General features: G+C 39.0%; 1 protein-coding gene across 1 annotated transcript; it reads left to right on the top strand.

Annotated features, from left to right (window-relative positions):
* Positions 1-590: 590 nt before the first annotated feature.
* LOC124386795 (sorting nexin-16-like) lies at positions 591-9,270 on the top strand. The gene is made up of 8 exons (XM_046850765.1): positions 591-710; positions 863-1,055; positions 1,855-1,941; positions 2,038-2,186; positions 3,246-3,315; positions 3,395-3,531; positions 3,639-3,755; positions 6,274-9,270. The coding sequence occupies exons 1-8, from the start codon at positions 688-690 to the stop codon at positions 6,329-6,331; spliced, it is 834 nt and encodes a 277-aa protein (XP_046706721.1). The 5' UTR covers positions 591-687; the 3' UTR covers positions 6,332-9,270.
* The last annotated feature ends 3,055 nt before the right edge of the window (positions 9,271-12,325 follow it).

Here is a 12,325-nt window from a genome sequence, read left to right as displayed (position 1 = left end):
AATAGAAACTCATAGATCTTGAGTTGCTCAGTTACTCACAGTTGTGTTTTCAGTATGTAGTGTACGGTTTAAGTCTTTTTCTGAGCATTCATAATGAAACTGAAATGAATTTTTGCCTTTTTACGTTGCTTTAGACTCGTTTTTGGCCCCTGTGTTTCCAAAGTAGAACAGCAGGGGGCGGTATTGCAGTATTTTTTCCACTCTTCCCCAGAAAATAGCGTGAAAGAAATAAAAAAAAAAAATTTAAATGGCAAATAATCAATGTTTTACCCATAAAATAACAAGTATTCAGTCAATGTAATTTGATAGTAATTAATATTTGAGTAATATAATTTGAATATTGATTATAACAACCTGGGGCAATATATATATTTAAAATAATTCCATATATTTTATATTCATATGTCCTAGAATTACTATAAAAAAATTGGTATCGATATGTAGACTTAAAAAACTGATCAAGCTGATTTTCTGTTTTTTTTTTAGCATTAGTAGTGATCACGTGGGTACACGCCTTTACTTTGGTTGCAGCGACACGTGATTGGTTGCAAGGGCTGTCTATCATACTGAGACCCCGCCCCTCGCTGAAACTAGTCCAGTGTATTAGAGGATGCTGGTCCAGTCATGAGCTAATTTCAGACCCAACCTCAATCTGAAAAAAAAGAAAAGAAAAAGGAAATCATTTTCATGCTGATCATCCTGCACTGCTGGTAGGCTGGTTTTAATTCTTATATTTTGGGATATATTTTTAAACTCTGCATTACATATTAGTTACCTGAAATAATAAACAAGAAGATGGATCTCCATCCATGTTTCACAGAAGTGTTTTTTTATTTGTTTAATGTTCTTTCAATCCTCTAAGCCTTCATCCTATGGAGCTCTCCCTGACTGGACGCACTACACACTTGTACAGGAGAAGCTCATCGCTGGGTAGTCTTCCAGATAATGCCAGGAAAGAAAACAAGGTGAGAACCAGTACGGACAAGTGGAGCGATCGACCGCCTGTACCAACCTTACTCGGTTATGAAGTCATGGAGGAGAGAGCAAAGTTTACGGTAAGCCTTTGACACTGGAGATATATATATATAAAACTAAATCCGTTATGGACTAAGCAGAAGGTGATGATGAACAGTGGGGAAGTCGTAGATCAGTGGTTTAGACTCAGAGGGTGGAGGTTTAATCCCCGTCACCATTGGGACTTAGAGCAAGGCCCTTAACCAAATCTGCTCCAGGGGTCCTGTATCATGGCTGACCCTGTGCTCTGACCCCAGCTTTCTAACAAACTCGGATATGGAAAGGTGGTCGCTTAGTAGATAAGATGTTAGACTTGTAATCGGAAGGTCATGCGTTCAAACTCCAGCACCACCAAGCTGCCATTGCTGGGCCCTTAAACAAGGTGCTTAACCCTCAATTGCTCAGCCGTATACCTGAGGTAACTGTAAGTCACTATAAGGCCAAATGCCGTAAAAAATAAATGGATATGTGAAGGAGGAAGGAGTCTTAATTATCAGACAGAGCAATGTATGCTGAACAATGTTTGCAGAACTGTTTGTTCTGGGAGGAAAATAAGGCCTTTGTAGTAAAACAATCAGCATTGGGATAAAACCGGGGGCCGTGTCCTTGTAATGCTTCTTTAACAGAATAAAGTGTGTTCTTTCCAGCATTTATTAATGCTGTTCATCGCTTTCAGCAGCTCAAGTATACGTGACTTGAAGGGTGTGAGTAATTAATGCCATGCAGAAAAAAAAAAATTGAAGTGTCTAGTAGTCATCAGCGCATGCTGTTTAATAGGAAACACTTACAAAATATCTGACTGTTCCAATATACTAGAAGTGATGTCTTCACACGTTGCAGGTCTACAAGGTCTTGGTAAGAAGAGCCCCAGACGAGAGCTGGGTGGTTTTTCGGCGCTACACAGATTTTGTCAGGCTCAACGACAAGGTAGGGTGGAAGTCACTTGTGTCAGGTGACAGCAAAGCCATCAAGGTATTGTTACGGTCTCACGTAGTTCCTCTTTTTCCGTTGTGTGTGTGAAAGCTCCAAGAGATGTTTCCCAAATTCAGACTCTCGTTGCCACCCAAACGTCGCTTCAAAGACAACTATGACATGAACTTTTTGGAAGAGAGACAACAGGGCTTGCAGGCATTCCTCCAGAATCTGGTCGCTCAGAAAGACATAACTAACAGGTACCTGGGTAACACATGCAGCTTGTAAAGCTAAGAAGGTTTGTGTAATTACATTCAAATAGATTTGTCTGAGCATCAAAAATGTTTGGACAATTTGTGATCTGATTTTGGATGTGATGTGGAGGTTTAGAGTAATACCACTATTATTTAGAAAATATGTCAGCTGGTTCCACCAGGGGGTGCTGTTAGAAGAAAATTAAACAAAGTTATGGGTCTGAGCCACTGATGAGTCAGATTGTTTGGAACAACGGCGTAGTCTTAGGGTTTTCAAATCCTTATGAAGATTCAAGGAAAAACATTTAGTACAATTTCCCAACTATTTGATTGTTTAATGCCCAGCTGGCATTAACTACAAACATCCAGAATTTACCCTTCCACAGGGCAGTTAAGCCTGTAAGTGATTTTCTGTAACAGAAACTCTTTTCAGCATGTTATTAAAAATTCCAACGATTATGACGTTCATACAATATCTTTACTGTTTTTGGTTTGTTATTGTCATACCTCATTACAGTCCATACAATTTGTATTTGCCTTTTGCACATCTAAATACATTTGCACAATTTTTCACAAGTCAAGTTTATTTCTATACAACACAACAGACATTGTCTCAATGCAGCATTACAGAATTAAACAGCTAAGGTGAACGATGTGTATTTATCCCTGATGAGCAGCCATGGCGACTGTGACCAGGAAAAACTACCTTAGCTGTTATGAGGAAGAAACCTTGAGAAGAACCAGACTTAAAAGGGGAACCCATTCTCATTTGGGTGATTTGAGAGAGAACTACAGTTGTGACAAATAAAAAAATGTAGAATATCGCTTCTATAGTAACAAATAATTTGCTCAGACCGAAATGGCGGCCACGTGAATGAATTCAGACAATTCACATAAATACTAAATGCTGATTCTGTGAAATTTTCTGCTACAAGATGTCTATTAGGCATTAGCCGAATTGAGGATTGCATACTAGTATTGCAGTTTCACGTTTTTGGTATAATCCTTTGTCTTCCTTTGTTTGCCAAATCAATAAATATACACACACTTGTATTTTTTTTTTAGTGAGGTAGTGAGAGGGTTCCTGTGCTTGGACGACCCGCCCGGTCCCTTCGATAGTCTGGAAGAAAGCAAGGTTTGAGCCATTTATGCCGCTATGCGAGATTATAAAAAAAGAAATACCCCAGTGTTTTAAAGCTCTTATTGTATCGCAGGTCTACTGCGAGACCCTGGAAGACACCAACCATCGACTGCAGAGGGAGCTGCAGGACAAAGAGCGGGAAATCCATTCGCTTCGACGAATCTTGGAGGATCGAGAGCTTCAGATCAGAAGGCTGGAGAAAACCAAGAAGTAATGGCAGCCAAGACTGTGATTTCTGTTGTTAATCCTACTTGTATTCGACTCTCGGTTCGATCCGGACACGTGTTTGTTCTTTAACGTGGACTATGATTTTACAGAAGCATCTGTAAGGAGATAAGTGGCGTCCATGCTGTGCGTAGTGAGACCTTGAAGGTCAACGTCTGCACAGAGCAGGAAGTAAGAGGGATGGACGACGCAAGCAACCAAGACCTCAGGTGCAGGTTCTTTTGAATTTCTGATACGACAGTATTGTCGAATTGGTGATTTTACTTGGTTAAAAGATGAGAACGAGAGACTAGTATAGGAATTTATATATGTTTCTAGAAGCTACAAAGTATGACTTGTTCAAGGACATTCTGCACCTTACCATTAAATTGCTATGTGCTTTTTGAACATCCCACTACCTACATTCTTCTGGGGAAGATGTTTCACTAGATTTTTGTCCAGATTAGTGAGACTCTTTTAGCCACAAGGGTGTTGAGGTCTGGGGTACAGTCAGTATTTACTTTCATCATGTTCAATAGGGTTGAAATCTGAGGTCTGGAGGGGGCGCTGTTCTACTCCAAACCGTGTAAAGCATGTATTAATGGAGTTTGCTTTGTGCACTTTGTGTCATGCTGGAACAGGTTTGGGTCTCCTAGTTCAAGTAAAGGGAAAATTTCATGCTACAGTACAAAGACATTATATTCAATCGTGTATATATATTTGCGGAACTTGCCAACTTGCGGAAAAACCACATATGGCTGGAAAATTCAGGGGTCCCAATACATAACTTTGTTTTTATACATACATTATATTGGCCCCAAGTGTCTAATTTCCTGTTTTATGAATGAGTATCTTTAAAATCTTAGCAAGGGAAAATAAACTGACTATAGTTACATTTGTACAATAATCCACATCTAGGATTAATAAAGCAATTTTTGGATATTATTACTCATTTCAGGTTTGCAGATTTTTATCCCCCACATTGTTTCGGCAAATCGTTTTGCTCATGTTGAGGAAAAAAGTGATCTGCAAAACGATCCGTCAGTAGAGCATATTTCAAGCGTAAAATGTCTCCAAATGGCCTGAAATAGGTATATATATATATATATATATATATATATATATATATATATATATATATATATATATATATATATATATAAATTTGATTTATTGTCATACTATAATATTAAATATTTAATAAAATATTATAAATGTAGCAAAAATATTTCCACTTGCTAAGATGTTTTTTTTTCCAGCAGTGAATGAATAAAAGTCAGTTTTTTTTTTTTGCGAAGACAAAAAAATTTCTTTTAACAGCCGGATAATTTTGTTTTATGAGAAAAACCTTAATAGTTTGCTCGGGGAAATTCGAACGTACTGCATTCCAAGTGTTTTTGACGAACCACTCCAAGTATTCCTCGGCTCGGGGAAGGCCTGTGGTAGCAGGGTTCGCACGGGGGAGTGGAAAGACACCGCTGTTTTTATACAACCGAGCCATAAATATTACTCTTTCATGAAACAAGCTGTCTAGACGCAGACCCTCAATATCTCAGAACGCTCGCGGCTCGCGTACGGCCTGAACCGACAGGAGAACTCGTTTACACTTGTTTACAATTTACTCGTTTAGAGTAGATATTTGATTTGTCAGAGATCGGCTGAAATGCTTTTTCTTTCAGTATATTAGCAGATTTTAATTCACCACTGAAGCTACGGCTGAGACGACACAAGACAAAACGAGACAATACGAACGTAAACATGGTGCAGAAAAGCACTTCTATAACAGTTGTTGTGTCTGAAACTGGGCAAAAAATGAAAATAAACATTTGGATTGTTTTGGCTGTTTATTTCAGTGCAGTTACTCAGTGCACTTGCACAATATGGACAAAAGTACTGTGACACCTGATTCTTCCAGCCGTATCTGTTTCCACAAAGCACAAAGTTGTAAGCACACAATTGTATAGAATGTTTTCGAATTTATTTTCCCCTTAACTTCAACTAAGAGACCCAAACCTGCCCCAGCATGACAATGCTCCAGCTCCATGAAGATCTGCTTTTCATGAGTCGGATATGTGTGGAACATTTCGATTGACCTGCTAAAGATCTCCAACACTATTGAACAACTTTGGGATGAATGTGAATGCTGACTGCACCCCAGGCCTCCTCACCTTCTTACCTACATCAGTACCTGACTTTACTAACACTGTGGCTAAACGAAATCTCAGCAATGTCCACGAAATCTAGTGGAACATCTTCCTAGGAGAGTGGAGGTTATTATAACAGCAAACTCTGACTAAATTTGGGATGTTCATTAAGCACATACCTGTTTAATGGTATACATAAATGGACAGTATTAATAATACATGTACTTTAAATATGTATTTGAAATATAAAATAGGAAATACTTTGTAATAGTTTGTAAGAAGTTCGACATGATGACATCATAAAAATGCAGCCTCTGATTAGTACCTACTCAGTATTTTGCTCAGACTTCTTTGAGATCAGAACAGAAAATTGATCCATATGATCACAGAACAGATCAAATCGACCAATTGGTGGAAGGTTTGCGAAGAAGTTTTCATGCTCCCTTGTAAAAGTATTTTTTAGCATTTTTAAATACAAAAATACAGTAGTGAAAATAGACCAACTCCTCAATGAAGGATGTTTTAATAAGAAAACTCAAAATGTATGATTGTTAACATTTTACGCTATTTTCTTTTTTCAAACTTTTTTTGCTTGCCTCTGCAGTTCCGAGCTCCAGTCAGCAAAAAGGAGCCACGCTGCTTGCTGGAACAGTTCGTCCTAAGAAGACAGCGTGTGTGTGTGTGTGTGTATGAGTGTCTGAGAGTGTGTGTGAGATTCACCAGATCAACATGTCTTAAGGACCAGGCTTAGACCATCCATTGTCTGGCTTCTAGAAAGATATATTTGAAGACATGGAAATGAGTTTTGTAAGGTCAACGGATCTTAAACACCTGGAGAGAAAACGATCTCTGGTTACGAAGCCACGGCTGTTTTCTTTTTGTTTCTTGATTTTTTTTTTTTTTCTTGGCTAAAATATATCAGAGACGGCCGAACAGCTGGGATGAGAAACAAACCGAACTATTTACAAGGCGAGAAGTGATGGTGTCTTAGCTGTTACAGAACGCCAGGGTTGAGCAGTGCCTTCTCCGAATTTGTCGAACAGCACCATTTTTTAGAATCGTATATCTGAACTCTGCTTTACTGTGTCTCTCGAGAGCTCGACTGCACGTTTGTTTGCGTCTGTATGGAGGCGTGTGTGTTAGTTCACTTTGCTGTGTGTAATACGTTGTTGTTTCCGTAGTAACGACGTCTTTAGGGAATGAAAGCATTTTTTAACATCACCAACAGAAACAAATCTTTTATGTCCGATAACATTAAATAGAACTATACACTAGGACCAATTTTAAAAAACGTATAGTATGAAAGGAATAAAATCTTTAGGTATGTGCTGTATAGGAAACATCTGGGTTGGACAGCAAGTCCTAGAGTATAATAGCATACACGTGCCTTATTTAATACCCTCAATTCAAATGGACTACTTGCTGAAAGCAGTAAAATTCACCCATTCTTTGTGATATATATATATTTTATATCATATATTATATTATTTTCAATCCAATGCCACGATCATAATGGTTTCTAAGTTCTAACATCCACCGTAATCTTGGACTGTTTATTTGGAGCCATTCTCAGCAACGGCAAATATTTTTTTCAATTGATGAGAACTCCCGTCGAGAAGCAAGACTACCAAGAAAGATGGATCAGCCTGGTCTAGAGAGTGAAAGGGGTACCCAGGAATCACTGGTACCCTGAAGAGCAAGTGTAGCTCAAAATGATAATGGGGTACAATTCTCGTGCCAATAGCAACCACCAATGTCATCGCACGTGTCAACTTGTAGCTCTCTAATCCAGCTGCACTGCACTTAGGGAACATAAACATGCCAAGAAAGCTAACGAACGCAGCCCTACTTTAAAAAATTGACATAACTAAATTTTATGACTTGGCTTTTAAAATCCATCTGTCATAAAACATGTACCATTCCTAAGATTGGTCCCAGAGTAATGCGTAACTGTCGTGGGACCAGCTTTATTTTAATGGTCAGTTATTATTTGGCCTTTTTCTTTTTGTTTTTAAGGTACAATGTGTTGGAAAAAAAAGGTGCATTTCACAATCCAAATCTCCTGCAAGCACGTTCAAGCTTGGCATAATATAACTAACCAATGTGCATGACTTATGACTTAAAATTTTTTTAAATGATGGAGTGTGAGTTCAACTCCTGACTACACCACAGACATCAGTGGCTTGTAAACAGACAGCGAACCCGGGGGTACGGTATCGTAATAAATCCATGCTCCCGTTTTTTCTCGTCTTTTCCATTGCCAAGGAACTCTTATTACTACATAATTACATTTTTTCCATTCATTTTTATGCCTTTATTTTTTCATTGACGTTCCAAAAAGTCTAAAACACACTAACTTAAGTAAAACCTATATTTTATTTACATAGTTTCAAATAATGTGAAAGACAATCACTGACAAACATCAACTTGACACCTGCGGTTCAATGGGAGATTGAAACGGTAAAACATTAGACAATCTGGCTAAATTAAGCTAAGTCACGTAGCACGCTATTATAGATAGATAGATGGATGGATGGATGGATGGATGGATGGGTGGGCGGAAGAACGGACAGATATATATATTTATATTTATTGCTGTACCTCTACTCTTTGCTACTGGCTGGATGTCAAGCTGTTGAATTGTTATTATTACATTGCTATGGTCTTTAGCTTACACATCCTGAAGTTGAAGCTAGCTAATAGGTTAAGCCCAGGGATGTTTATCTGGCTCCTTTGTCTCAGAGACTAAACATTTGGCATTTGAAGTGGCAGGAATTAATCGGGTTGCCTTAAATGTAATGAATGTAATTCACTCGAGTAAAAAGTGCTTCCTTCTTGGCCACCTCAGTGACTCTGTGCTTTGCGAGGTCTGTATCCAGTCTCAATCCTTTGCCAAAATGTCGTTGAGGTTCAGTTAAAGACTCGAAATTCTACCAAGACCTGCATGAAGACCGTTTATTATGGGGAGGTGTTAGCTTAGTGAGCCAATTAGTGAGTCAATTAGTGAGTTCAAATCTCAGCCACTGCTGGGGCCCTGAGCAAGGCCCTTAACCCTGCTCTAGGGACTTTCAATTACATTTCTTTTTGCCCCCAATATTTTACTTTTATATTACATTGCATTTGGCAGATCCCCTTATAGAGAGTGGCTTACAATTACAACTGAGCAGTTGATGGTTAAGGGCCCAGCCGTGGCAGCTTCTGATCCAAAGTCCAGTGCCTTAACCACTTCTCCAAGGCTGCAATATTTTGTCATAGCATTCCTAACTGTGTCAAATCACTTCCTGCCTGTAGCCTGTTTTGTCTTGGTCAGTTCATGTTCTTATCATGGTTCTCCCATAGCCTTATTGTTTCCTTCCTCCCTTTAACGTGTTCAGCTCCTCATCTTGCTATTATTAATTGCAGGTCTTCTTCGTGATCTTCTATTGTCGGTTATTTTATTTCCCCTGTTTGTCTGAAGACATGTGTAGTTTGGACGCTTTCTGTTTATTGCAGAGGTTTGTTTTGTACTCGGATCACAGACATTCCTGTTTCTGACCTGCAGCACCTGGTTCATGTATCCTGTCTTGTTTCTGTCAAATAAACTTGAAGTGCATTTATACCAGATCTTCTTCATGGTTCCGTCTCTTGAACCTGTGCCCAGCTGTACCACAAGGAGTTTAGAGCTGGATAATCCCTAATGAACAAGCCAGGGGCAATGACGGCAAGGAAAACTCCTTGAGATGACACCTCAAAATGGAACCAAACTCTTCTGTCTGTTCAAAAAAAGAGAAAGAGTACTTGACTTATCAGATGCAGTGAAATTCATTCTTCACATAACTTCTTGGGGTCAGACATAATATAGCACCTCTTGAGAATAAAAGTTCTGTTCTTCTAGAAGAAGAAACCTTGATTTATTAAGTACAGAATTCGTTCTTGATGGCCATGGCACAGCAGCTTTTGAGAAAATTGTGTTAAAAGGCTTGCGCAAAAGAAGCAGCTTCAAGATTGAGCCCCCAACCGTTCAAATCAGAACCGGAGAGCCTGTAAACATTGTGCCAGTTTCCTCAGTGCATACCTGACAAAACACAGCATTGTACACTGCGTTTGTCTGTTTTCCTGAGCCAAAACAGCTGCAGGTCAAATGGGAGCAGTGGGAGCAGCTCTTCGTTCCAGGACACCAACAATAATGATTTCCAGTCTGTTGGTTTCAGATCTCACAGTTAATTCCTCAATTTTTTTGATAACACTAAAGCCAAGAAGCAACGCTAACCCAGGCCTCTTGAATGAAATAGCACTTCACATAAACAAATGAAGAGAAAATAGTCTTCTTTACCTTTCCAGCTGTCTTCTTTTATGATATAACAGATATCAACTAGGAAGAGCCGAATGTGTCTTTTCAAATTGTAGATGGGTTACAGAACTCACTCAGAGAGGTCCTATCTACCCTCTTCTGCATGCTCGGGGACCCCCACGATCGTAAATGGTAAATGTTGCACATATTTACAAGAGTAATAAATCCTCCTAAGCATAGAGCACACACACAAAAAAGCAACTTTGCTATATGCTTGTGGTTGGTGCAATTTGGCCAAAAGAGAAAATACAGATTTTGTAAATGAGGGACACCAAAATAGACACCAGGCCGCCATGATCTAGTTCTAATTTTCAAATACTCGCGACCTCGATAGTTCCCGACTTTTCTTGAAGGTTCGGAGTAACATTTTAAAACAGAGTTTGTACTAGTAAATTACATAATGTTTGAAAAACTATTTTATTATTGTATTATTCATTTAAAGTAGTAAATAAAACATTTATGAAAAGTCATTCACAATTGATGTTGAGTATACACTACAGTACATGTACAATTCCCCTTGAAAAAGGAAGCATCAAAAGAACCTCGCGTCTTGTTTTGTTACTTGCGAGGGGTCATAGAACGTAACCCCTGCGAGTATCAAGATTGCACTGTACACCCACCACTTTCAAGCCTTAGGCAGATTCGGGGTCCTAAACATTACTCCCCTAACCATTAAGGCCCATCAAAGTCATAGTCATAACAAAAGACGCATTACTGCCAAAATTATTTTCTGTGACTATATTGGATGAGTGGGTCCTGAGAGCAACAACACAGGGTTACAAGTTCCAGTTTTGCCATCATCTCCCAATGTAATAGACACGGGATGTTTGTCGACCCCGCAAACATCCCAAACTATCTAGAGATGTACCAGTGCCATTTGGATCCCACTTTATGTGGAGTTTGGACATTGGACAGTGGAGCTCTTTGAGTGTTTAAAGGCTCTGGCATAAGTTGGTGTTGGATCTGTGATGATCGCAAATGTTGAGCTATTTTATGAGTTGCTTAGTACCTCCTGATTCCATAACCTCAAATGACTGTAAAAGACTGTAGAAAGGACATCACTCATAATCACACACTCTGGTGCTCATGTTAGTTCTCACTCTTCAGTGTTCTGTATTGTTTTAAAGACTATAATCACATTCTTGATATCACCCACATGAGGATGGGTTCCCCTTTTAAATCTGGTTCCTCTCAAGGTTTCTTCCTCACAACATCTAAGGGAGTTCTTTCTGGTCATAGTCACCATGGCTGCTCATCAGGGATAAACACACATCAGTAACTTTAACTGTTAAATCCTGTAAAGCTGCTTTGAGACAATGTTTGTTGTGAAAAGCGCTATAGAAATAAACCTGACTTGACTAGACATATTTGGAGAGGAAGGACTGAGCACCATATGTCATTGAATTGCCTGTATAGTCACACAGCCCTGAATCCTATTGAACGGCTCTGGGAAATGTCAGAACAAATAGCTCAAAAAGCTCTCCAAGTATCCCACAAAAACATGCCTTTTTTTTCATGGTGTTGTTTGTACAGCTTCAAGAGAATTCTGAATATCAAGGGAGTGAATTATTGAAAGAAGGATGGAAGGAATTAATTAATTTATGAATAAACCTAAAGCAACCTGAGGTTCTGAAGGACAGCAATATTAGACAACATCGAAAACAAGTCATACTTTAACATATGTTACCAGTAAATAATTTTATAATATGCAGGTGCAAAGTTCATGGACAAGTGCACCATCCAAGATTACACAACGATAAAGATTAAGAAGGTAAAAAAAAAGAGACAGCGGTCATTAAAGAAGAGTTGCAGAACAACTGGAAAGCAGAACAACACTGATCACAAACATCTACGTTTCTACATTGCATGCAAAACTTGTATGCTAAAAAAGAAGCACAAAGGTGGCATTTTAAATGTACACACAGAGCATCCTATTCACATCTACTCCCCATTTGCTCCACTCTTCTGGGAAGATGTTCCACTAAATTTTGTGGACATTTGTGTGAGATCACTCAGCCACCAGGGTGTTAGTAAAGTCAGGTACTGATGTAGGTGAGGAGGCCTGGGGTGCAGTCAGTGTTCACATTCATCCCAAAGGTGTTCGATAGGGTTTAAGTTCTAGACCAGGAGATCTTTTACACACTTTCGACCCATGTAAAGCATATCTTCTTGGAGCTGGCATCATCAAAGTGCCTTCAACTTTGGGCTAACAGTGTAGAGAGAGAAACACATACATGCAATGTAATGGAAAAGCCAGGGAAATACCTGTCCTTATAATGTAAGATCCCAAGAACAACATGAACACAGCAAAGCATGGTGGTGGGAG

Source organism: Silurus meridionalis, chromosome 6 (genome assembly GCF_014805685.1).
Source record: "Silurus meridionalis isolate SWU-2019-XX chromosome 6, ASM1480568v1, whole genome shotgun sequence".
Lineage (NCBI taxonomy): Eukaryota > Metazoa > Chordata > Actinopteri > Siluriformes > Siluridae > Silurus > Silurus meridionalis.
The sequence above is the reverse complement of the archived record's forward strand: the minus strand, read 5'-3'. Positions and strand labels throughout refer to the sequence as shown.